At 39.9% G+C, this 27,194-nt stretch overlaps 1 protein-coding gene across 1 annotated transcript; it reads left to right on the plus strand.

Annotated features, from left to right (window-relative positions):
• Window positions 1-1,926: 1,926 nt before the first annotated feature.
• LOC140937071 (coiled-coil domain-containing protein 171-like) lies at window positions 1,927-26,561 on the plus strand. The gene is made up of 30 exons (XM_073386602.1): window positions 1,927-2,225; window positions 4,972-5,107; window positions 5,765-5,841; window positions 6,078-6,252; window positions 7,365-7,477; window positions 7,854-7,942; window positions 8,792-8,832; window positions 8,926-9,020; window positions 9,717-9,809; window positions 10,294-10,388; window positions 11,049-11,253; window positions 11,793-11,904; window positions 12,236-12,342; window positions 13,152-13,241; window positions 14,059-14,220; window positions 14,766-14,804; window positions 15,261-15,428; window positions 16,150-16,233; window positions 16,538-16,642; window positions 16,942-17,470; window positions 17,933-18,127; window positions 18,306-18,547; window positions 18,799-19,014; window positions 19,369-19,560; window positions 20,047-20,192; window positions 23,496-23,682; window positions 23,777-24,001; window positions 24,364-24,449; window positions 25,297-25,377; window positions 25,980-26,561. The coding sequence occupies exons 1-30, from the start codon at window positions 2,013-2,015 to the stop codon at window positions 26,065-26,067; spliced, it is 4,386 nt and encodes a 1,461-aa protein (XP_073242703.1). The 5' UTR covers window positions 1,927-2,012; the 3' UTR covers window positions 26,068-26,561.
• The last annotated feature ends 633 nt before the right edge of the window (window positions 26,562-27,194 follow it).

Below are 27,194 nucleotides of genomic sequence, written 5' to 3' on the forward strand. Positions count from 1 at the left end.
GAATAATAAGTTCCGTGATGAAAAAAGTTCCTTTTTTGACCGAAAAACGTTTATTACCTGACAAGGACATTTAAGGGCATTTAATCAATGACGATGTCATTCGGTTCCTTAATTGACATTTTGAACACTTTTTAAGTGTCCTTAGTTATTATCTGCTTTTCTTCAAGATTTTTGTACTGCACATCTTTAGATCGACGAAAAGAAATGTTTTGCCATGACTCAGGGTTAAAACTGCCATCAACGTAGTTATCACCATATACAAAAGCATCCTCAGGAAATTTTTTTCTACTTGTACGTGCTTCAACGGAAAATTTGTTTACAAGGGTCACGACTTAATGAAAAGCATCAAGCACGTTCCTGCTTATAGATACGAATTCTTAATTCTTTGAGCAAAGGTTTGATAGTAATTATATTTTGAAGGCCACAGTTTAAATTCTTTTTTGGGTATCCGCAATTTTCTCTGTTTTGTTGGTGTGATTTTTTTGTTTTAATTTGTTTTGATTGTAACACGAGCCTTCTATTCAACGGTTAACCCCTGTCCTGCCCCCACAAAATCCCCGGTGGACGCCCCTGCCCCTCCTCCGTATACAAGTTTATATCAAATTTTCTCCTTTCCTCATTGGAGATTAAATTTTTATTAAAGTCCGTTCAGGTAATTGTGGACCGAAACCGAATGAGTTCGTTTCGACTCATTAAAGAATTAAATCTCGTATAAGTTGTTATTTTTCTCGTCACGCTTTCCTCCGATAAAGGAACGTGACACATTCAATTAGTATAAGTAATAGCATGATTTGTAGTAATATTTGGCATAAAATCCGCGAGAGATATTTCGAAATTGTATGACAATATGCCAAATAGCACGTACAAATCATGCCATTATTTGTTTATGCTACTATCCACTAAAGGTTTGTAATTTTCACATGTATTTATTTCAGATTAAGCTGATATACCACTGCTCTATGCCAGTCAAAGTTATCATGTAGTAGTATAACCTTATTTGCTGTATTTCCTTCACTCTCTTTGTTTATTGTATTTCGATCGGTAACACCATGAATTAGATATTAGCTTGTTGGCTACTCTAAAATTCGAGTATAAATAAGTTTTATGTTATGTTAGAAATGGTCATACTGAATAAACTAGTTTTTGTTGTTGTCGTTGTTCTTGTTGACACCCCTATTGAGGTCTGACTAGTTTACACTTTGTAATGCATCAAAAGACTCAAAATAGATCAAGAGTGATCAATAAACAAAAAGGGAAGAAGGATCGCTTAGTGGCAGGTTAGAGCCCGAAGGGACATAAATGACCTTGAATGGCCGGCAATTAGGGAAAAGCCCTGGGGACGAGGTTATTTAGCCTGTGTCGCAGACGAAACTTAACCTCGGTTAGACTTATCGTCTGTGGCACAGGCTATGCCGGAAACGTGAAAGGTATAGCATAGTTGGCTGGTGAAAGGGCAAGGCATGATCCCCGAGAAAATTTGGCATTGAATTGGGTGGAAATAGCTGAAATGCGTCTAGCCGTCAATATTTATCTGCTCTCTCGCTAGCTGCACGGGCACTAATCTCACCGTCACTCTCGTGGGGAAGGACTGCTAACATTCAAATGTGTACTAAATATCCTATTGCTTTCTGTCTACAATAGCACTCCACTAATTTTCAGAGATCATTAAATTATCGCAACTTATCTATCTTCAAAATTCTTTTTGATATAATCTGGGGAGGCCTACCTTCGAAATGCTTTATACAAAGGTATGATAAAGATAATAAAAATACACGGATAACAATAAATAATAATAACGTAACATATAAGTGAAATTTCTATAAACAGCGAGGAGAGACGGATGTATTCGCAGTAGTCTGGGAACAAGTTAAAAATTGAGCGGGAAACTATGGTCAGCGGTCATTAACAACAACCCAAATCGCGCTTTCTCAAGATCCGTTGAAGCTTCTACATTTCAAGATTTTCAGCTTTTTGTTGTAGAAACAAAAGACAAAGAAATATCATTCTAATGGATGTTACATGAACTATTGGCCATAAACTCACTACTGGTCTTAAAATTGTCTAAATCATGCGAAATGGCGACAAGTGATTGGAGTTCAACGTACACGGACCGCGGATCTCTCGGTCGCCCAGGAAGTGCGTCCATTTCTCCTATTCCTGTATCAACGGGTTCGCCTCCGGATAGTGGAAATAGTTCTCCAAATTCTCCAACGATTGCTCAGGATGTAAGTGTCTTTTAAATTGCTGTTTCTCCCTATAAAAGGAGTGAGCTCCTGGACTCCACATGTCTGCGATCGGAGCTCAGCGATTCGTTTATTGTCTAATTTTTGGGCACTGTGAGCTTACTGTTTACCATTAGATTAGCTTTAATGCGCTTTTTTATCTTTTCACTCTGACACTATGATTGTGCCCGTTGATTAACTTGAGACCAAGAAAACAATAGCATTATATTCTCTTCGATCGGTTAAATCATAATGCATTGCTTTTTGGTATCTTTTCATGATTATTGCTGAGTTCTTGTGTTAAAAACACGATTATGTTTGATCGGTGAGTGCTTTGTGATCTGGAGTGAGCATGTCTTCGGCCATTTAATAAATTCCAAAACCTCCTTGTAGCAAAGAATTTTATCACAGGAGGTGAATAAATATTTTTCAAAGAATCTGAAAAAGTTCTATAATCCGTAGAATGGGAAGGCGATACACATTTTGTTTGGTTTATTTATCATCAGCTGTTAACAATGCAAAAAGTCACATAGATGAGGTAAAAATAATAAACAGGCTTAGATGAAATATTTACCATTTGCACATCCTGTTTCAAATATTAATTTTGGCCTTAGATTTAATGAAAGTTTGTAATTGATTTTTTTCTGGAAGAGGTTTTGTCCTTACAATGATTTACTCCATACAGCTGTATCATTAACATTTCTATGCAATAATTATTTAATTAATTTTGTACAAAGGGGTCAAGCATCAAAGGAAATGAATTTGTGTTTGCGTTGCTAACACCATAGTGTGAAGTGTTCAGGAACAATAAAAGATTTTTAAACCAATTCAGACATTTTTGACAACTGAAATACTTTTGAACAAATTTTTGTAAAGGTAATAGCATGATTTGTAGTGATATTTGGCATAAATACCACGAGTGATATTTCGAGATTGTTATACATAATTTCACGAGCCGTTAGGCGGGTGAAATTTGAGACAATTTGGAAATATCACAAGAGGTATGTATACCTAATATCACGTACAAATCATGCTATTATTTGTTTATACTACTACCCGCAAAGGTTTTGTAATTTTCATATGTAGGTATTTCAAATTAAGCTGAAATACCACTGCTCTAAGCCAATCAAATTGCAGAAATTTCTCATGTAGTAGTATAAGCATCTTAATACCCATTGCATGAGTATAATATTACTCCATACTCTCATCATTATTAAGGTGTCCATATTGTACCAGTCAATTTCAAAACTGCCCATGTAGCCTAGCCCCTCCCCCCACATTTAACAGGCTTTCTCAAATGTTCCAACATAACAGTGAATATAGGAGCAATGACCCATGAATGTGGTGCACAGCAGAATGCGGAATGAATTACAAAATCCTTTTGCTGGCAACACTGCAGACCACCATTTTGACACAAAAGTCAAATGCCGGACTGGGCGGGCCTCATTTTGGGTCAAATTCCCCACTGTGTGGAGCAAAACTCCAGTCAAATGCCTGTTTGGGGGTGGGGGGGGGGGAGGACGGTTTTCGAACTGACTGGTACAAAAGATCATTCTTTTACTAGTAACACCCTTCTGCTCTAAAACCAAAATTATGAAAGTCCAAAATTTCATTAAGTTGAAGAATGAGATACAAATAATGAAGACAAGACTACAGCTGATATATTTTGCATAAGACCAGCTAACTTACACTGTACAGCTGTAGTCACTTACATAGGCCCATGGTTCCTAGTGGAGTATTAGGGCCATGGACAACACTCCTCTATCGAACTTGGATCCTGGCTGTTGTTACCACCTCAGCCCACTGACTCCCAGCCTTTTGAGTTCTGCCTTTAGCACTGTCTTGTCTCTAGCTGTTCTTAGGCAGCCCCCCTCTTCCTTCTACCCTGGGGCTTCCAGGTGTCATGCTTGATGTCAGTTTTATTATCCCCTGTCTACCCCCACTAATACCTTAGGATTTGTTTTTCCTTTGGTTCCTGGGCTTGACTCCCAAAGCTCCTCATTTTGACTTTTTCTGGCCATCTGATCTTGAAAATGTGCTGTCTCAGACAACTGTTGATAAACAGCTGGATCTTTTGCAATGTCTCTGTCTTTTGCCAAGGTGGTTTCATAAAATGTCCATATCACAGGCTTTTATCCATGGACTCAAATTTGTGATTTTTTGTGTTTCCATGATCAGGTTTGAAAGTGAATGGGTTCCCTTATGATAGGAAATTAATGCTCCATGAAATTAAGGTACCAGTATTGGAAATTAACATGACTTAAATTAACCCAAATTAAAATGGACTTTCAAATAAACAAAATTAACCCAAAAGAGATGGTCACATTTCAAAATGAAGGAAATTAATTTGATGTTCACTAAGATGCAAAACCTGTTGAGACTATACAAGAACAATGTTAAATGGATGATCCAAAAAGAAAATTTGTGCATGGTTTTCTTAATTTCCATGAACATACGTGTACAAAGAGGGTCAAGTAAAGAAATTTGGCCACTTTGAGGGTTCTTCACAGTTTCACTGTTACTGCAGATCTTCACCCTGATAAAATACTCCTCTTCCTTATGTGTAAAGAATGTCAGAAGTGTATCGAGAATTTGGGGCAACGCTCCTCTTAATGACGCGAAAAATGATGTTTATTAAATTAATTGTGAGTTTTTGAAATTTGCATTAATTTCATGTAGCATTAATTTCCTATAATAAGGTATAATACTAAAAGTAATGAATAAAAACCATATTCCTGGACCATTTTAGAGCATTGAGCAAGCAGATGACATGGGAGAAGTTGCAGGAAATAATGATGAAGTTGCAGATTACCAGAAAGAAATTCATGATCTCAGGCTGCAAATACAACAGTTACAGGATGCTGGAAATGTCAAGGATTACCCTGGTAAGAGAATTGCTTTGGGATTTGTTTTAAAGTGAACATGCATTGACTTAGATGTAAGCAAGAACTTCAGCCTTTCTTTGGCCACATTTTGAAATCAAACAGCTTTATCACTTCTAAATACTAGTACAAGGTCTTCTACCAGAGTCCATTTAAGGATTTTTTTTTTTAATATAAAAAATTTAAACTGTTAGAATCATCTTTTACAGCAAAGTGAACAGTACCTTAGGAAAGCATCACGCAGAAGCGTCAAGCTAAATTAATAGATGTTCATCTTCATACTGAAATCAAAATTAAGGGTGTCACAAAAGTGGCTGCTGGCTAATTTCACTGGCTGAAAAAGAGCTTACCACTGGCTCAAAATGCAAAGAAAAAAAATGAGTAAAAAACCCGGCTTGACTATATAATTTAAAAGCCTGCTTAAGCGTTTTTATAGCTACATGATTCTACATCCCTACACCTGGTTTAGATTGCACTACACCTCCTTTTAGGTTTCATTTGAATTTGACTTTCCTTGCTTAGAGATCCGTCATTCCAAAATCAATAAAAAAAGAGCCATAGATCAGACAGTATAATTTTTTGAATGTGTTTTTAATCGGTAGAATGTTTTTTCTTATTTTTCTGAAAAATTTGTGTAATTGTTTGAGTGTTTCTGTCTAGATGCCAATGAACTGAGACGAAAACTTGCTCGTGGTGATGAGGAACAGGCAGAGAAAACCAGACAATTTAATGAAGAGGTAGTACAGTTTAAAGACCTGCAAGTTACTCAACTATAGCATTTATCTCATTTACTTTATAGTTAATTTGTTGGAATTTGTCTGTAATTGTTTTTGGACTCTAGGATAAACAAAAAGTTATATTCTGAGTCTCAGGAAGAAAAAAAATTCCTGTGCGTGATCACTCCCCTCATATAAGATAAGATTCATGTCTCTATGATAGTGCCTGTATTATTGCCTCTCGCGTCATTTTTCAGATCATGGGATTACAAAGCCAAATAGCCAAGTTACGCTCCACTGTAGAGAAGGGAGAGGCTAACAGACAAAAGTTAGAGTATGATTTGACCATTGCGAGCCGAACAGCTAATCAAGAAAAAAGAGCAGCGGCAGAGAGGGAGGGAGCACTGCAGAAAACTAATGCACGTCTCAAAGGTATTGCCATATTTTCTTTCATCAAGACTACAACATGCCCTGGTCATTCAAATGCTGGATAGCACTATTGAGTGAATAAATCACCATGGAGTGGATACAATGTATGTACTTGGGAAACCTCAGCCTCAGTTGTTCAAAAAGTGGATAACACTATCCACCGGATAAATCTTCATCCGGTGGATAGCTTCATAGGCTCTTTGCATGACTTGATCATGTGATCAACTTTCGGTAAACATGATAAAAATGTACTTTTGAAAAATTTTATTAGCACAAGCTTAAAGAGCAAATAAAAATTAGATAACCTGAGTATTTTCAGCCCTATATGATTGCGACGGCCACTGAAAGTGACTGGAAGCATTTGTATGAGAAAAACAACTTTTGCCATCCAGTCACACCTGTATGGTTTTCCATACAAATCCTTGTAATTTCGAAATTTTCAAAACTTTCAGGAAATATTTTATTAAGCATTACAGGGCTCAAATCTCCTTTTAATTCATAACAGGCAATTTGAGCCCTTACATGCGTAAGGGAAAGATTTAACAACAGTTTAAAAATTTTAGAATTTACAAGGATTTGTATGGAAAACCATGCAAGCATGACTGGGTGGCAAAAGTTGTTTTTCTCATACGAATGCTTCAAACTTTCGACTGACGTTTCAATCGCTACTTTTGAGATACACGGCTGAAAATTCTCATGTTACTTAATTTTAATATGCTCTTTCAGCTTGTGCTGACAAAATTTTTCAAAAGTGAACTGGTTTTCTGTTTACTGAAAGTTAATCACATGATCAAGTTATGCAAAGAGCCTATTGGTTTCCCTAATACTTGTCCACTGGATAGTGATTTATTTGGTGGATAGTGTACCGTTGAACAGTTGGGGCCAGATGGCTAGATTGGCTAAAGTAAAAAATGCTAGATTTGCTTGGTATCATTATTTTATGGACTGATTTATTGTTGTAGCAGAGGTAGTCTAATGTTTTGTAGCAGGAGTAGTCTATGCCCTTCCCCATTTTCCACTGCAACATGTAAACTGTAGAGGTGGAAGAAGGTGCCAGGCTATTTACCAGTTTTTTTAAATCTTGTTATTGTTGTTTTTTTTAAATTTAATAAAAGAAAACAACAGTCAGCTAAAGAAGCAGTTACAAAATTTAGAGGAAGCCTTGGAATCAACAAGACAATCTGCAAAAAATGAAGAACACAAGTCAAATCTATTGATTGCAGAGAAGGTAAAAAAAAAATCAGCCATTTTCTGTTGTTCATTTTTATAAGGAAGTAAGTAACCTTTATTTCGACAAGGGAACAAGTCAGTTGCAAAAGTAAACAATAAACACTGTTTGCATATTAGGAGACTAGCTTCAGTGGCTGTAGCCACTCCTAGCAAGTTAATTCAGTTAGTTTTTGAATAAGCTGGGCAAAAATTGCTCAAAACGTGACTGGTTTAGTTTTCATGAGCAGTTAAGTGACTAATGCAACTGATAGCTTCTTAAACTTGAAGTGTTGGAATTCTCAAAAATTCAAGATTATCTACAGTTTCTGATTGTTTTTTTAATTTGTGATCTCTGAAAATTACCAGTAATGTACAAATGCCTTGTATGTTTGTAGGAAAACATGATACTTCAACTAACAAATCAACTCCAGATTGAGGGTGAAGAAAAAAGAAAGCTCCATATTGTGATTGAGGAACAAGAGAGGTAATTAGTTATTATCAGATACAGCTAATATACATTTTCAGGGCTGTCATTAAAATTTTATGGCCTACTGATCACTTGGACTTGAAACCAAGATTGCTGTCTGTTAAACCTTTAGACCAAGTAAATACTTGGATGGGATATATATTCTCCACACACTGTTATCCATCCATTTCATATTGTGTTGATGAGCAGAATTTGTTTGATGCAGTCAAAACCTTTTCCATCTCCTTTTTTTCTCACAACCTTATGATTAATTGAGCTTTGACCAGTGTTACAATAAGGATACATTAGATGTTGGTCATTCTTAAGAGTTAATGGCTTAACGTACATGTTAGTGATCAATGTCTTATGGGAAAATGCACATAGTACATAATGCTGTTAAAATGGTCTGTAGTGAAATACCCTGCAAGCACTAGAGGTGTTTCTATTTCCTTACTTTCTCTATTTGACTTTTCTGCTGAGGAAGATTGAAGGGTCTCTGCATGCCGGGTAGCAGTGGAAGTGACTCTCAGAGTACCTCATTTATAACTTAGAGATGCATAAAGAAACATACATGTGATTTGCCTGTCTCTTCATTTATAATCCCATTTAATGGGATCATAAAGTAGAAAAGAGACATTGCATCAATTACTGGAATGAGTGAAATCTTTGAAGTAAGCAAGTACTCAGGTGCTGTACTATGTGCATTTTGTTGAAGTGACATAAAGAACTTCTCTTGACTGACCATAGTACCTGTCCTTTGGTTGCTGAGTATTACATTTTGGAAGTAAATGTTTAGAAGTTCTTACCCGAGCGAAACTGTTGACGTCAACAAGATTTGAATTGAGCATGTAATCATTTTGTCAACAGTTTATATTCAGAGCTGAAAGAAAAGTGTTCCTCCCTTGAAAGTAAGTTTTTTTCTTTGTGAAATTTACCTGCTAATTGTTTTACAGTCATTTCTTGATTTATCTATTAATTATTTTTTTAATACTACAAAACAGCCCAACGGTCAAGTCAGGGAGAGACACTGCAAAAACAACAGAGAGACTTGGAATTTTGTTCTGAGAAAGAAGAACGATTAAAGAAAGAGATCGAGGTATCTTAATTTGCATTGTATTTTAGACTGTAGGACTGAGGATTTCTGGTAAATGCTTAGTGTGTCAGCAACCAATCTAGGGATGGAGCGTGATCCCATGCAAGGCCCACACGGTTGAAATAATATTTTCCGGAGTGGGTCTCCCCTTACATTGTTTCTCAAGATCTGGATAGATGGTCCTTCCCCCCACATACGTGTCATAATTATGACTGCTTACCACTCCTCCTAAAGGATAATGGATGGTCCTCTTCTGTATTTGGATTTGATTTTGAAGCAGCATTTCTTTTTGGTCATGACGTGCATTGTGTGAAGGTCTTATATATAGACATAGTGCACTTAATAAATTTTGTCAGAACTAGCATGTCAGACCAGTTTATTCCTAAAGAAAATTCCACTACTGCTCAGGACTGTGGAGACACATAAGTGTTTTCCTAATAACACAAGAGTGCTGGGTTTTTGAGAAAAGACTAACTTTGCATTTTTTTAAACTGACTGCAGTTCAAGCCAACCAGTTAGTTTGGTAAGCACCCTTAGTTTTCTGTACTGTAAAATCCAAAGTTTGGGTATAGGCGGTAATTTTAAAAACCAGTTGTTGTAGTCTTGGGGTAACATTGTGTTAGAGGTTGACTAGAGGGAGCCAAGCACTGCGCAAGTATTATAGAGTAAACATTTCTGTTCAATCAATCCAAAATCAAGCAATATCAAGAACGTATCAAGTCACTGGAAGAAAGCATTGAGGCTGAGAGAGCTGCTCATTTAGAGACGAAGTTCAATTCTGAAATAATCCAGGTTAGTGTGGAAGAAGTTCAATAACAAATAAATTGTTCATTTAAAAACTGTACTTCATGTCAAACTTGTTATAATATTCTCCTACAATTCTTTCTTGATAGATCTAGAACTTATTTATAAAATAAGAAAAAACTTAAAAGTGTTTACATCAAGTTTCAAGTTTTCTTTGTTTCCACATACTAATTAAACGTTTATCGAAATGCAGGAATTAGAAAAAATGTGGAGCTGTGCGAACGAAAACCTATGGGGTGGAATTCATACCTAGTAAAAGATATCATGCATTTAAATCAATTATCTGGCATGGAATGGAGAGGATGGTTTTGGTTTAGCAGTGCTGTCATTTTCTCTTATCGGTCTCACGTTTCTTCACCTTTCTCACGTGAAGAGTGAAGGGGTTACTAAAAAAGAAGTAAGCCTAATTACTAGTTAAAATAAATCAAAGAAACTGATCCAGCTAAGATATTATTTCACTTTTTTTGTTCAGCTCAGGGTAAGAGATCTTGAAGGTGCTTTGGAGGTTGAAAAATCAGAGGTTAAAGAAGTTAAATACAACCTGGAGGCACTGACAAAACAGCACAGGTTTGTTTCTGTAGAGACCACCCCCCCCCCCTCCCGCCCCTAGAATTACAGTAATCATGGGGTTCATACAGAGTCTTGAATTCTTGAAAAAGTCTTGAAATTTGCAAAGCAATTTTCTAGGCATGGAAAAAGTCTGGAAATTGGATATTAAGTCTGGAAAATTGTAAAAAGTGTGGGTTTGTTTTTAAGCTACAACAAGTGCTCGTAGCCAAGACGTATAATCAGAGAATGAGAAGTTTCAAAACTCTCATTTGTCCGCATTGTATCGTGGTTACTGACATTTTCAGAGCATTTTGAAAAAAAAAAAGGTTTTTCAAGGTCTCTATTGACCACCTATTTGGTAACCTTAAGTCTGGAAAAACTGTTTTGGAAAAATGTCTGGAAAAGTCTTGAATGTACGAACCCTGTAATAATAAATATCAAATTAAATCAAGTTAAATGCCCCCCCCCCCCCCCCCAACAAAGCGATGGCTCCCAGAAGAAGCCAGGTAATTCGATCATCCCACGGCGACGGATCACTGTGAAGTAAACTATCTTTAGACCTTAATAGGAATGGTCACCATCCACCAAACTTACCCATACAATGACAACTCTAAAAAAACACAATGTTAGCTGAATCTGGGATGCTGCTAGCTTACAGGGTTGAATTCTTTTGTGTAGGGAACTTGAGGCGGCTTTTGATGAGGAAAGAGATGCTTGTAAAGCTGAGAAATCGAAAGTTGCACGTCTGGAAGACAGCCTTGGTTCAGAGAAAAAGAAGCTTCAAGAGGAAATAGACGAAAAACTTCAAATCATCACAGATTTGTCCAAGCAGCTTGAAGTGCACCAGAAGAACTTTGATGCCTTGAAAATGGAGCTCAGTCAGGTGAAACGTTAGGGTCGATTCACTGAGCTTCTTAGTGTGTTACATGTACAATGTTTTTCGCCTGGTCTTCCTGTGGATTGTTGCCCAAGTCTAAATCTGCCGAGCCGCGTTTTTGCCATTTGGTCTCAAAGATGCAGTCTTTCCACTTACCCTTGAGTCACCACTGGCTCAACTTTCCGAAGAATAGTCAAGCACTGAATACCGAACGCTATGCGTACATATTCTCGCTGAACTAAATGAACGAAAGTTCAGAGGACTTATAGCGAAGCCCAAGGAAAAGTAAGAACAGCGTCTTGTTGGTGTTTTCTTTTTACTCATGCTATCCCAAACGAAAACATCATTTGATCATCGATGTCTTTTAAACTAACTCTAACCCCTTACTTTCATTACCTCTTGACAATTCTTGTGCAATTCTTAGGCTTACTGGAATTATTTTTAAGTTCATTTGACCCCCTTGACTCTTTTGGGCCTAAGACATTTTTTCCATCGACATTAACAAACAAGGTTATTAAATTCTCAAAGGACGTTTCTTTTTTTAGGCCAAAAAACGCCAGATTCAGCTGGATACAACCTATGGAAGTAGCATGAGAGAACTGGAATTGCTTTTGGATAATTTTCAAATTGAAAAACCCGAGGAACATAAGCGACAAGGTGACTTGTAAACTCTGTAAAGACCTAACTCGTTATTTTGTGTTAGAATAATAATATTACGTTTTCTTAACCAAGAAGGGGATTGGACTGAGTAGCCAGTAACGAAGTAAGGAAGTACAATACTTAAGATATCCAGCTACACCCAACAAACAAGTAATATGTAGCAAAAGCAGCCAGGACTGCTGATTGCAGACACTGTTTGAATGTCCCTGGAGATTTTTAAAGTGGTTATGCGAGCCATGCGAAAGGTCTAGCCGTTTGCAGGATATGCTGAAGTGTTTGTCAGTCAACCAAGAGTATGTAAGAGTTTTCTCTCCTCTTTTCTTTACAGGTCAGAGGAAAGAGAAAAAGAAGGCTCTATCACCAGCTGCTGTGTTGGAGAATCTTCGTCATACGCTGGTAGATTATCAGAATAGATGCTCTAATGCTTCAGCTGAGGTAATCATTCTTATTGATCGCGGGGAGCAAAGCTCCTCCGTGTGTACCGACGATTTCATGGGTATACTACATCCTCGGGAGCAGAATTTCCACCCCGCAAAATGCTCCTCGATATTTAACCGGTTAAATATTTGGAAGCAAGTTCCCGGGGCAACTGAAATTGAGCGAACTTGAAAACGCTCCCTCGTGTGTACTGACACGTGTAAAATGAGACTGGAGCATGCTCCGGGAGCAAAACCCCTCGTGTGTATCGGCCTTAAGGGCCCTAAGTTATGCCCTCTACTGTAGCTATGCTTGTGATTCGTTGTATCTTCATGCCACCCTCCACAAACAATTACATATATGTACATATCTCAGTTTTACTATAACTGGTGATCACGTGATTATATGGGCTGGATTTAACTGAATTGCTATGTATTCATCGTGGGATTCCTATGGGCAATTGTTTCCCTTCCGGTGTAAAATGTGTTACAGATGTGGCTTGCTTCTTTCTTTTTCCAATCTGTGTAGCTAAGCGCTTAACATAATGCTATGCGGAGAAACCAAACTAAATATTCCCCTCGATCGTACCTAGTTCTTAGGTCTCTCCTCTCACTGAGGCAAAAAGGATTATGGGACGGGAAAGATGGTTCTATGCTCACAGCTCTTCTCCTTCCCATGATACCCCGCTCAATGCTCATTATCAGTCGCTCGTTTTGTTTTGGGTGGTCTCTCAAAGAGCCTGCAGCAGAAGCTGTACAGTCTATTTGTAGTTGTTGGCGGGTCAGTCGTTGGTCATCAGAAATAACTGTAGTGAATTTTTGTCTTAGCTCAAACGGTTGAGAGATGTCGTGGAAAAGTTATCAGCAGACTGTGAGCATTACAGGGAAATGGTGACCAGCAGAGAGAAGGCCATGAAAGTAAGTTAATCGTAAGTGACATTCAAAATCAGTTCCCTCTCAGTTCCTTGGTCTTGTGTTTGTTAAAGCACCGACGTCGAATAAAACAAAAAACTGCGAAATGTCTGCAACATGCTTCAGCCAATCACAACCGGAAGAAAAACTGAACCTGTTCAGACACATTCTCTACCAGCCCTCGTATCCTAGGCTCATCATAAACATTTTTTTCTGGGAGAGCCTTTAGGTAGCGCAATTCTCTTGTTTTTTAATCCGGAAAACATTTTTGGTTCAACTATGTTAAGAGCAGAATTTTTTCAAACAATGAGTCAAGTCGTGTTGGCTTCAAAAGCTAAGATCTCTGTGTTTCCTGTTGGAGAACTTTAAACTTCGTCGCCTTTCGAAAGAAAATGATTAAAAAGAAGCTAGCTCTGTGGCCCAGGGTAGAGTGTCTTCAGCTGCCTGTTAAGCTTGTCTAAAGCTCCTCCCCTCTCCTCCCCGTAAGAAAAAATCGGGGAGAGGGTGGTCTCTCTTCCCGATTATTATTTCTTTTTTTGAGGGTCGATAGAGGGGGCGGCCGTACAAATGCTACGTGGCCTTTTTCGCATGCGTCACTTTGCAAACAACAGGCGCCAAAGTTAGAGATAGAGCAAAAGCAGTCGCCAACCCCTCCTCACGTTTTTTGCTGTCGCCACATCTTCGCATCTTTCGTCGCCCGGAATTACTTGTCTCGTTGCTATGTTATATCTTTGGTAGTTTTTAAAAGCACTTATCATCACTGTTTATCCGACCAGTAACACCAATTGCTTTGCGGAGACATGACTTGTTCTTTTCTCTTTAGGAGGCAGAAAGCGCCATGTCTTCTAAAGCGAAGGAGCTGGCCAAGTCACGTGCTGAATGTGCGGAAAAGGAGACCACGATAGCGGCCATGAAGATTGAGATGCAGTCGTTGAATAAAGCGGTAGAGGAAGCAAAAAACAAGGTTCAAAACTCAGAGGAGGAGGTAAAACTTGCTTAATTGACGACATTGAGTTAACCGCAAAGGTTGCTATAAACCGCATGGGTTGGTTACTTGCTGTAACTGTAACGCTTCCTCTCTGCCTTGGTGTTTTTCTAGGCCTTAATCAAGGAAAATCAAATTTCTTCGCGAGGCTCTCTTCTCTTAGGTATCCTTTGTTTTAAAGCAGGTATTTTCAGCAAAGCGCGCTAACGAAGTATGCGATCTTTATGATAGTCGTCACAAAAAATGTTCTTGTATGGTCGAATCAGTGATAACATGGATCGTACACCAAAGGGATAACACCATTTGCTGTTGTCAAGAGTTTCTCTGGTAGCAACAGATCGCACTTAAATCGGTTATGCTCAATGTCTTTTTAGTTCGTTCCAACCTTAGGAACTCATTGTTAATGCAAGTGAGACTTGGCAAGCCATTGTTGTGGAAAGTTGAAGGGGAGAGGTTAAGTTCAATAATTGTTCGTAAAACCAGTTCACAGTCATCGTTAACAGAAATTATAATAAAGCAACCTAACATTTCTTTATCGATTGCAGAATACCAAAGTGAAGAGCGTCCTAAGTCGTGAAGATGAGGCAAGTCTTCTCCAAAACTATTTCTCATTTCTTGATCTTTCATAACGCTTACTTGCAAAAACAAAGCAGAAAGTAGTCCTTTATAGATACTATCATTTGCTAAAACAAAGTTACGATGGGATCAATTTAACATTTTAAACTGCTCACTAAATAGGTAGTACACCTGGGCGGTTTCCGCCGGTTAAACTGGGCAACCACAGTAAAACGCTCTACAATAGACACCAAAGAGGCAGTCCCAAGCATCCGTTTTATAACTGTAGTTGGGATTGTATGATTTTCATTAAGGAAAGGTTTGACTCCCTGAATCTAAACTGGTCTGGCCGTCCACGAAGACTAGAGAAAGCAACAAAAAGGTCTACATAGCAAGCTAGTGTTTCAAGTTCGTCAGACAGGCGAAGGTTAAATTGTGTCTTCAAATTTCTGTCTTTTGATTGTTTTCTTGTTGGTGTGTTTCAGACCCATCGCATGTTCCTGCACTCACTCTATCAGCGGATGCTCACCGGACAAGTGTATGTCTCATCACCAGACTCCGCGCTGTCCAGATATTCCTGGACAGACATGTGTAATCTGGTCTCGGAACAAGTGTCAGCTCAACTCAGTGAATTAAAAAGGGCCAACGAGAGGGTTAGTACATTAGAACCTTCTGACTTAATTGTTAGTCGCTAAGCTCCATACCTTATCTTCACGACACGAAACATGAAAGTTTCAATTAAACTCACGTCTAGAACGTCCGCGGATTGTGCAATGAATGGAAGTTATGCAGAAAGCCGGTGAGTTAGTGCCTGTTTGTATGGAGGTGGGGGACCCCGGATAGGTGAGGTAGCATGAGGCGGGTCACCCCATCTATCATGTAACAAATTGAAATGAAAGATTATATGGACAGGCGGGTTACCACACCTACCTGGGGTCCCCCACCTCCATGTAAACAGGCCCTTACTCTCTTGCTCTACCCTCCCCAGGGCTACCATCTTGCTTTTAGAGTCCCTGAGCACCCTCTTTGACCCTCTTAACCCCAAGAGTGACCAACATCAGTTTTCTCCCAACAATATACACAATTAAGAGAAATGGTTATGAGAATAAATAAACGAAATGATCACCAATAAATTCTTTAAGGGAATGTATGGAGATCAATGTGGAGAATTTTTGTGTGGATACTAGGGCTAAAAGGGTTGACCAGGATAACCAACTGCAGAGCCAATAATTTGTAACCATTCTTTATTTCCGGTTGTCAAAAACTTGAGGGAGGCAGCTACCCAGTGTAGAGTGCTTCCGGTGATGTGCCATTTCCTAATCACCTTTTGTAAATAAAGGTCTGCCTTCAATTAAAATTGGAATTTGTTTCTAGATTCAACACCTTGAAAGTGTTTTGCTGAGCAAAGAAGAGTCCCTTCGACACGCTCAAGAGGCGCATGAACAAACAGTCTCCAAGGTAAGATATGTATTCTGATTTCGTTAAAACTTAAGAGACAACAAAACGGAAAAAAAACTGAAAAGTTAACTTAAACCAAACTGCAGTTTTGACTTCTCAATAGCGAGCCATGAAGTTCCTGAAATAAGTGATAAACTGTGACGTGTTTCATCATTGCTTGAATTCCTCAGTAAGTTTATACGAAATCTAGTTGTTTGAGTTTGGAATTTTGAAATAATACTTTGAAGTCAGAAACGCGTAATTTACGTATTTTAGCCAACAACTTTCATTATTATAAAATGTTTCATTTTGTTTAAATTGCCAGCTTTCTTCTGCCATTAAAGACCGCGAAAACTCGTGGAGAAAACAAAAGAGTGAAATAGAAGAACACTACAGTAACTTAATAAAAGATCTGCATACAAGAACCCAGGTACAGTATACTTTGCTTTTTTTATGTTTGACTTCGAGACAAGAACTCGTGTGTTCGTGCGAAAGAGGCTGCCGACGGTCAAATAAAAATCATGCGCCTAAACCAATCACGATCTCCTCAAATTTCAAATTTTTCTCAGATTGTTTTCTCAGTTTTCTCGTATTTCCCGCTGTGCTTCTTACTGGATTTTGTGTTTCTTGTGATTTGTTAGAGTACTGAGTTAGTTTGAGTTGAGTTTCACTGGTTGAGAGGAAACCTTTCTATGTTAAATACTTTGTTTCCTTTTTCGTTTGCCACAGAAAACCCAGTCAATGGCCGACCAAGCCTGGGAAAGAGCACAGGAAACAGGGCAAGCTAAGGATTCACTAGAAATGGAAAACGCACGACTCCAACAGTCTCTGGAACAAAGTCAAAGAAGTGAATCCTCGTTATTAACTGTCTGCGCGCTTCTCGCAGGCGCCTTGTGGCCCGCATTTGGTCGAATACGGGCATTAGCGTCACAGCGAAAAATTTTATCCGACTATTTGAGAACTTTAGAATCCCTCAGAGATCAGTCTAACACGTTAGGTGAAATGCTAAGCAATGAAATGGAAGGCGAGAAGGGAAAAAAGGAGGAGACATCCGTGAAGGGGCGTGTCTTAAGAGATGGACGGAGCCCTATTTTGGTGTTTAGAGTCGGCGTGATCACTGTAATTGCAGCGAACAGGCTGCGATATTTTGGTGCTTGTAGTTTGAAGTTGTTCGTCTCGTCTGAATCCCCGGGAGAGTTTGGCGGGATGTCGACTGTCTGTACTGGAAAATTGTCGAGGAAAGCACCGGAATTTAAAGGTAGATGATACGTTTTGAATGCGTGATGTCTCTCTAAAAAGTCTTTGTTTATGGAAGCATTTTATGGCAATTTTAGCTTGTCAAACATCTTCTCTCCCTCCTGTCCCTCCCAGCCCCACTGAAGGGCCAGTTGCTGTGGACATTTCCCAGTAGTAAACAATAAAAGCAGATCTCTAAGTCCTGTTTAGTTTGCCTGGCTCTTGAAAGCATTTTTTAGAGGAAACAGAACTTCCAATGGCGTCATCTAAAACTCAACCTGAATATCCGAACGCAAGTATTCGTTATATTTGTTTCTGTCTCCCAGATCTAGTCCCTGCGCCGTAAGCATGGCTAGTTCCACGGCTAGTTTGGAATTAACACTGATATCAAATTCCAAAAACTTTCGAGGCTTCAAAAAGAAAATCTTTGTGCAAATCCTTGAAACTCAAAAAGAAAAACAGCTGAAATCCTCCTATTTTACAGGAATCGCAGGTTACCACAGGAGAGAATCACTTTCAGGGGACACATCACATGCCTGCTTAAAAGTGACGTCAGCACAGGCCTGGCTTAGTAGCCCTCAATTGCAAAGTCACGTGACCAGTGCAGTAAGTGAGCTACAGTCAGCACTGGGGAGGATGAGAGAAGCTCGGGATGGAGAACCTGAACGTGACTCAAGAGGTTAGTAAGATATTGAAGAGAATTGAACACGCCATAACATTTCGTCACCTATCTTGATATTTTTATCTGAGAGAAAGCGATATGGAATCTTTACACTCGAACCTCTGGGTTGTAGGAAATTAACGGTGCTCAGATTGTCCTTGGATTTTGCTTATCTAAGTGCCTTTTTTCTTTACAGATAACACAGGTAGAGTGGCCAGTCCCGCTTCTGGAAGCAATGTTATCGCGGCGGCCAGAATTGCTTATAACAAAATCATCTCCGGGCTTCAAACAGAATTTAGTGGCCGGGCAATAGGAGAAGAGTCCTGGCACGAGCGGTACTCTGGTTTCAGAGGGGAGCTTATGGGGCTGTTAGGCCTGGGGCTACAGAAATGGTTAGCGCGGGGTCCTGCCCCTGGACTGTCTTACATCTCTTCTCAGGTTTGTTATACATGGTGTTACATATGCTGAAGTTTTAAATAATCATACTAGAAATTAACCCTTTAAATATGTCAAAATACCCCATACATTTCTTATAAAAGGAATGGGGAGAAGTAAATTAAGTATCAAAGTACAGGAGGGGACTGGATGAAAAATTGTCGACGCCTCCCACCTAGGATGTTTCCTTAATTAAAGACATTAGACGAGTTTATTACTCACTCATTGGTTATATACATATTTTTTTCACACAGCGGACAATAGGCGCACTTCAGAGTCACATCCTGGGCTTTACTCAGCGGCTTCACTCAGCAGAAGTGGACCGGCGTGCACTGCGCCTTGAACTGTCCAAACATAAACAGGAAACCGCGGAGGTCAAGGGTGCCCAGGCCTCCGCGGAGTCTCAGTACCGTAAGACAAAAGATGAAGCACGCGCTATGGAGGAGAGACTCCAGGAGATAAAAGAAGAGGTATGTTCAAAATATTCTTTTAAAGAAGGAGTGGGGGAAGGATGGAAACCGATCGTTTTGATACAAACCTGTTTCGATACGAACTCAAGCAGTGAAACTGCACAGCGATTTCGATCACTTCAAGTATAGTTTGCGCGTTAACAAGAAAAAAAAGGTGAATATTTCTCGTTCTTTAAGCCAAGTACACCTCGACTGAATCGAAACGACTTAATATCAAAACGACCGGTGTCCAGGACTGGATTGAACGTAGTACAAATCTTAAAGTGTTTGTTGTTAGAGGTGAACTCAACACTGAACCCTGTTCGTTTGCAGCTCGAGTATGTCATATTTTAAGTTTCTTTGTTTTTCTGATAGATGCTATCCATGGTTCCCATGGCCCGGTTCGATAGTGTTTGCGAGGAACTCAATAACGCATTAAAAAGAGAACAACAGGCCCAGGCCCTGCTCCACGAACAGACAGCTCAGATGCAGGAGATGGGTGAGCGCTTGGAACTTCATGCAAATCAGGGCGAGGAAAAGGACGTTACATTGGCTGAAGCTGTCAAGGTACTGTGCATACATAGTGTAATTGTCGCCTCTTGCTATAGAAGTGACCTTACAAGGCAGTGGCCTTGCGGAATTCTCGCCAAAAAATGAAACGGCGCATTTATGCTGAAAGAATGCGCCTCTAATGGCGCGCAAAGATGCTATGAGCCAAGCGAAGGCTTTGAAGTAAATAGCTCATCACTTTTTTAACAAACAAGGAAAGACTCCAGCTATTTACCTGAAATATGTTGCAGCTGCTTCGTTTGCCCACCTCAACCCCACGTGCGTCTTTCTAATTGCTGAGTAGCAACAGGAGAGTGAGAGATCCGGGGATGTGAAGTTCGAAAGCTGTACCCGTATTCAGCTTTGTATTTATGCTCAAATGAAATGTGAAAGTCGCTAATGGAACTACCGTGAACACTAACAAAAATTTGTCCCTCAACTAATCAATTTACAATTTCCAACTTGTTTCCTCGTTCATTGAATATCATTTGTGTTGTCGAATAGGGCCTCAGTGAAGCCAAAATGGAACTTCGTCGTAAAGAACACGCTATTCGCCAGGTATCAAAACAGATGAGCTATATGGAAAGCGAAAAGAACACTTTGATGGACAGGCTCAGTGATGCAGAGAAAACCATGACAGCTGCAGCTAGGTTGTTAACTTTTGTTACGTTTCTTTGAGGAATTTGCGTTAGAATTTTAGATTTTATCTAGGTTTTGGCACACGGGAATGCGCTGTTAAATGTTACACTTTTTCAGCGTGAGATAACTTTTCTTAATACATAGTAGGACTAAACGTTAGTTTAAGTTTAACAGAATTTCCAAAAATTTGGTTTGAAAGAATAAATGTTTCAGTTCAACAAGTCAGTAACCTATATTTACTTGTGAAATTGTAAGTGGGCTGGACTGCAACTGCTCATTCATAAGGCTAAACCACTCAGGTCTGTAGATCGGTGCATCTGTAGATCAATGGATCAGTAGATCTGTAAATCGATAGATTGGTGGATCGCTAGATCGGTGGATCTGTAGATCAACGGATCATCAGTAGATCGCTAAATCGGTGGATTTGTGGTAGATCGTTGGATCTTTGGTAGATCGCTAGAATGGTGGATCTGTGGTAGATCGGTGGATCTTTAGATCAATGGATCAGTAGAGCTAAAGATCAATGGATCCCTAGATCGGTAGATCTGTGGTAGATCGGTGGATCTGTAGGTCTATGGATCAGTAGAGCTGTAGATCGATGGATCGCTAGATTGGTGGATTTGTGGTAGATCGGTGGATCTGTAGATCAATGGATCAGTAGAGCTAAAGATCAATGGATCCCTAGATCGGTAGATCTGTGGTAGATCGGTGGATCTGTAGGTCTATGGATCAGTAGAGCTGTAGATCGATGGATCGCTAGATTGGTGGATTTGTGGATAGTCGGTGGATCTGTAGATCAATAAATCACTAGATCTGAAGATCGATGGATCGGTGGAAATGTGGTAGGTCGCTAACGCGTTGAATCTGTAGATCAATGGATCAGTAGATCTGTAGATTGATGGATCTGTGGTAGATTTCTAGAACGGTGGATCTGTAGATCAGTAGATCTGTACATCGATGGATCGCTAGATCGGTGGATCTGTAGATCGGTGGATCTGTAGATCAGTGGATCGATAGATCGCTAGATCGGTGGATCTGTGGTAGATCGCCAGATCGGTGGATCTGTAAATCAATAAATCAATAGTTTTTGTAAATCGATGGATCTGTGGTAGATCGCTCAAGTGGTGGATCTCTAGATCCATGGATCAGTAGATCTGTAGATCGATGGATCGCCAGATCGGTGGATCTGTAGATCGGTGGATCGATAGATCGCTAGATCGGTGGATCTGTGGTAGATCGCTAGAACGGTTGATCTGTAGTAGATCGCTAGATCAGTGGGTCGGTAGATCAATAAATGAGTAGATCGCTAGAACGGTTGATCTGTAGTAGATCGCTAGATCGGTGGATATGTAGATCAATAAATCAGTAGATCTGTAGATCGATGGATCGGTGGATCTGTAGATCAATAGATCAGTAGATCTGTAGGTGGATGGATCGGTAGATCAGCGGATCTGTAGATCCATGGATCAGTAGATCTGTAGATCGATGGATCGCCAGATCGGTGGATCTGTAGATCAGTGGATCGATAGATCGCTAGATCGGTTGATCTGTAGTAGATCGCTAGATCAGTAGATCTGTAGATCGATGGATCGGTGGATCTGTAGATCAATAGATCAGTAGATCTGTAGGTGGATGGATCGGTAGATCAGTGGATCTGTAGATCCATGGATCAGTAGATCTGTAGATCGATGGATCGCCATATCGGTGGATCTGTAGATCAGTAGATCGATAGATCGCTAGATTGGTGGATCTGTGGTAGATCGCTAGAACGGTTGATCTGTAGTAGATCGGTAGATCAGTGGGTCGGTAGATTAGTAAATCAGTAGATCGCTAGATCGATGGATCTGTGGTAGATCGCTAAAGCGGTGGATCTGTAGATCAATGGATCAGTAGATCTGTAGATCGGTGGATCGGTACATCCATGGATCAGTAGATCTGTAGATCGATGGATCGCTTGATCGGTGGATCTGTAGATCTGTAGATCGATGGATCGCCAGATCGGTGGATCTGTAGATCTGTGGATCAGTAGATCGATAGATCGCTAGATCGATGGATCTGTGGTAGATCGCAAGAACGGTCCATCTGTGGTAGATCGGTGGATCTCTGGATCAATAAATCAGTAGATCTGTAGATCGATGGATCGGTGGTTCTGTAGATGAATGGATCAGTAGATCTGTAGATCGATAGATCGCTAGATCGGTGGATTTGTAGATCCATGGATCAGTAGACCTGCAGATCGATGGATCACCAGATGGGTGGATCTTTAGATCAGTGGATCAGTAGATCGATAGATCGCGAGACCGGTGGATCTGTGGTACATCGGTGGATCTGTAGATCAATAAATCAGTAGATCGGTAGATTGATGGATCGATGGATCTGTAGATCAATGGATTAGTAGATCTGTAGCTCGATGGAATCAGTGGATCGATAGATCGCTAGATCGGTGGATCTGTGGTAGATCGCTAGAACGGTTGATCTAGATCAGTGGGTTAGTAGATCAGTAGATCTGTAGATCGATGGATCTCTGGTAGATCGCTAAAGCGGTGGATCTGTAGATGAATGGATCAGTACATCTGTAGATCGATGGATCGCTAGATCGGTGGATCTGTAGATCCCTGGATCGCCAGATCGGTGGATCTGTAGATCAGTGGATCAGTAGATCGCTAGATCGGTGGATCTGTGGTAGATTGCTAGAACGGTGTAACTGTGGTAGATCGGTGGATCTGTGGTAGATTGCTAGAATGGTTGATCTGTGGTAGATCGGTGGATCTGTAGATGAATAAATCTGTAGATCGATGGATCTGCGGTAGGTCGCTAGAGCGGTGGATCTGTAGATGAATGGATCAGTAGATCTGTAGATCGATGGATCTGTGGTAGATCACTAGAACGGTGGATCTGTGGATCAAATTAATGGATCAGTGGGTCTGTCAGGGTTGGCCAAGGCTTTCGGGTATACAATATATTGGGGTATTTAATATGAGGCATACAGTATTTTTATGTTTAAAATTGGGTATAAACTATTTACTTACAAGTAATTTTGGGTTTAAAGTATACCATGGTTTTCTTAATTTTGGTATTTCACACGAGTTTTAGTGGTATGTTGGAAGGTTTATTGCGGGTATTTTGGTATTCAACTACCCCCTGGCCGACCCTGACCACTCAGAAACTTTAATTTGAATTTTTATTTTTTGGGATTTTATCCACAGATGAAACTCAAAAATAAACAATTTGAATAGGTATCGTAGATGGATTATAATGGGCATCGCACAGTTAAGGTTGTACCTAATAAGATGTCTCTGTTGTTTTTGTTTTAGGGAGAAGGAAGCCTTAATGGGTTATTTGAAGTCAGTCGAGCGAGTCCTGGAACAGAGTAAAGATCAAGTGCGACTATCCAAGGGTGCACTGGGGCCCTACGAACACTCCCTTCCCCAGCTTATTCTTCCGACCGAACGGTTGGCAATGGATGGGTTAAGCCTGGGCCCCGAGTTACTGTCCTGCCAGGTACCTAAGGCTATCAGTTGAAATGTGATGTGAGAACCGAACAGTAAAACCCCAAACGTCTTTTTATTTGTTAATTTGGTCTGTTTTCTATCAGCACGTAGTGACGTCATTTATGGAGTGTCAACAGCAGGCACTAGACCGCATCTCCGAACTTGAAATGGACAAGCAACAGGCATTGTCACGCGTCACGCACTTGGAAGAGGAAATTGAGTCACACAAGGCACACATAGCTACTCTAAAGAAAGAGCTAGCAGCCGCGTGCAGGAGACCCATGAGTGATGACGGCCTCAGTGACCATGGGCAGTTTATTCCTGGCGTGGTAACGTTTTTATTTGACTTTCCTTAATTACTCCTATTGATTTTCATTAGCCTGCGTCGCTGGCGGGATTACGCGGGCTAGATTTTCATTTGCCTTCTTTTCCTTAAGCGAACTACAAGTGGATACCACTAAACACCTGCTTTAGAATGTTTCCATTTAAATTACCTCTACACTGCACTTCTCGATGTCTTTATTACGTGTATATGGCACGTCTCGACGACTCGTAGCTCGAGTAATTTTTTTTTGAGGGGAGGGAAAGGCTGTACACAGGCTAGACGACTTGTGATTCTTGCGGTCATGAAGATTGACTACCACAGCCCTTTGTATTTCACTGACACGAGTTATTTCGCTTTCTGTTACAGGATGGTTTTGGTGCTAAAAAAGCATCGCTACATAACTTCACAGATTACAGAGATGAGGATAACTCCAAGATCTTTGTTCCTTTGTCGTAAGTGTAGCGTAGGATTTAATGTTAAGTCAACTGAGAATTAACAGTTTATACGGGGTGTCCTTATTCAGCAAGCTTAACAAGTGTAGTACACAATTCAACTGTCGCGCCAACAATAACAGTTTTCTATCCTTGTCTTAGTGCCCTGAGTTTTTTTCTAAACGAAACGCTCAAACTTAAATGCGTATTTTCCATTTGGAAATTGCCACCAGCCAGCTTCCCTCGCCACAACCCCTCCCCCCCCCCCCCCCCCACGTTTTTTCACACTTACGCACCGCTAATACGCGTTCCATGATTCGCACAATCTTGAAAAGGTTTTGAATTTTAGTGACTGTCTTGAAAAGTCCTTGAATTCGGTTAAGGTCCTTGAAAGTACTTGATTTCTATATTAGATCTTCAAAAATCCTTGAAATTCACTACTTTGTCTAAAAACATTTTTGTGCATGAGCAATATCTTACTTCTGTTACTTTATTTTAAATGCTGTTTCTGTACCTCGGATGCAATTGCAGGTCATACCCAGTCATTTTACAGAGCGTTGTTGCGGAAAGTAGTATAAAATAATGTGATCAACCATGGCTAAGAAGTAAAAATCGTAAATGACTCCATGACGTGTTTTAGCCAATAATGTGTTCAAAAGGGGGTTAAAGAATGCCGAATTATTGAATAGATCTTAGTCCTTAAACAGTGAATTGTCCTTGAAAAATCCTTGAAAAGTCCTTGAAGTTTGTTTGTCTGAAGTTGTACGAACCATAGCGTTCACTTGTCGCTTAGCCTAGCAGAAAGAAGAAACAAAAATGGAAGACTATATATGAAGTCTTACTTAGGTCATCTCTCTTTCACCTGCAGGGCTCACCGTGATTCATCTTTTAGGCCGTCTTTAGCTTCCACCAGCAGTCACACAGACGGAAGTAAAGGCAGTTACAGGAGGTAAGTTTCCTTCATATGAAAGACTGTTTTGTTTGAAGGCCAATCCTGGATACAAGGTTTCCTTGAGTGAGGATGGATGATCATTAACGCTTTGTGCTTTATAACAAATCCGGAAACTTTGCCCCACGGTGAGGTAGGTGTATAAATGGGCATGTTGGTGTTGCGATCCATTAATGGACAAGTAACTTCAAAGCACTTCAGTTGTCTTTCTCTCTCCTCTCAGGTGTACAAGTGGGCGATACATTGTCACTGAGTTGTTTCCATAGACAGGAAACTTTGTTTCACCTTGTCCCCTCCCAGATGTGTAGTTGGGTTCAATAGCAGTGTGTTGTTTTACAGGCGAACAACTTTGATCCACGTTCTCCCTTGCACCAGTTCCATTCCACTATCTTTGTTTTGCAACTTGAGGGGCCAGGACTGGTCTAGTATATCTCTACACTCCGGTGTTAAAACGGATACCGGCAGCCTAATGCTAGAGCTAACACTCCGGTACACTTACATCCGGTGATCCATTGTGAAGAAGAAGTGCCTTAAATAAAGAATCTGCTACCCTGTGGCTCGTTTATGGTCTTAACTAAGTCAAGCATTTTTTTCCGTTTCAGCCCTAAAAGACGCTCGACATCAAGCTACCGAAAACAAGGCAAGCTTTTGGGTCAGGACTTTTCACGGCTGCTTGATCAAGGACTTTGACGCCGAAAATCGATACGAGGAAAGAGATGGATCATCAAGAAACGTCCCATCATATGTTTTCTCGTTTGTACACTTTGCAGCTAAATATCAGGTTTCCTACCCTCTACAGCAACCTACCACCACTACAACTACTGCTACTACTGTTGAGTTCTCCAAGACTTTCAACATTTGACTAAGGTTGAGACCTCAAACTGTTTTTGCTGTTCAACGATGTCGCGACAGATTAAAGAGAACAGGGCCAGTGTTGGAGCAAAATTGGGCAAAATCAAAGCCAAAGAATACGAAACGTTATCTTACGGTTGACCTGCGTCGCTAAAAAACTCCCGGTTGTTAGCGTTACACGGATAGTTTTGAAACATCACGATATACTCATGTAACTTGCCGCTTTTCAACTTTTTGTTTCCATATACCTTTTCTTCTTAGGGTTATTTTTTCATACATTTTAGCCATGTAATTTATTTAGTATTTATTTTTATAAATAAAGGATCTTACTGAACGCGTGAAAAGGGCAATTCCTTTAATATTTTGCAAACATTTCCAGTTATCGAATTGCAGCCTTAGGATATTCTGGATTGCTAAGAATAACTCGATCGATGTGGGCGATCTTCGACTATCGTAGTTACTAATGTGACGTGACTATTTGAAAGATCATGCGACCGCACGTTTTTTTTTCTAGGCCAGGGGTTAAACTTGTTGATACTATAATAAGAGCTACTGATGGCATTTTCACTCATTACTGGCGGCGTGCCTCATTGTGCCTTTTATACCGCCCCCCTATTTTCCTAGAAGAGAAAAATGTACATCGGAATCAATGTTCCTAAAGGAATTAAAATCAGATAGAGCTTGAAATTTTACCTAAAGTAAAACACTAATGGCAGATGGTATATAACAATACGCAGACACCCGGAGGGTAACATGGATGAAACAAGATCGATTGGTCACTTGAGATATGCTGTTTTGCCACCATTTTGAGCAAATATTTTTCTGTATGTTTCTTTACTTGTTCTGTTCAATTCGAACACAAGGGAAAACATGAGCGTGAATAGCTAGAAAATGGCTATTAAGATACCGTATTATCGTATAAGAAGCCAATTTGCATACACTTTTGTTTTTCATTTATTAATAAT

This window comes from Porites lutea, chromosome 5 (assembly GCF_958299795.1).
Source record: "Porites lutea chromosome 5, jaPorLute2.1, whole genome shotgun sequence".
NCBI lineage: Eukaryota > Metazoa > Cnidaria > Anthozoa > Scleractinia > Poritidae > Porites > Porites lutea.

Coding starts and splice junctions, on each gene's coding strand:
- LOC140937071 (XM_073386602.1), top strand. CDS start 2,013: ATGTTACATGAACTATTGGCCATAAACTCACTACTGGTCTTAAAATTG. Junction 18,128..18,305: donor ACCTGAACGTGACTCAAGAG/GTTAGTAAGATA, acceptor TTTTCTTTACAG/ATAACACAGGTAGAGTGGCC. Junction 19,015..19,368: donor TCCAGGAGATAAAAGAAGAG/GTATGTTCAAAA, acceptor TTTTTCTGATAG/ATGCTATCCATGGTTCCCAT.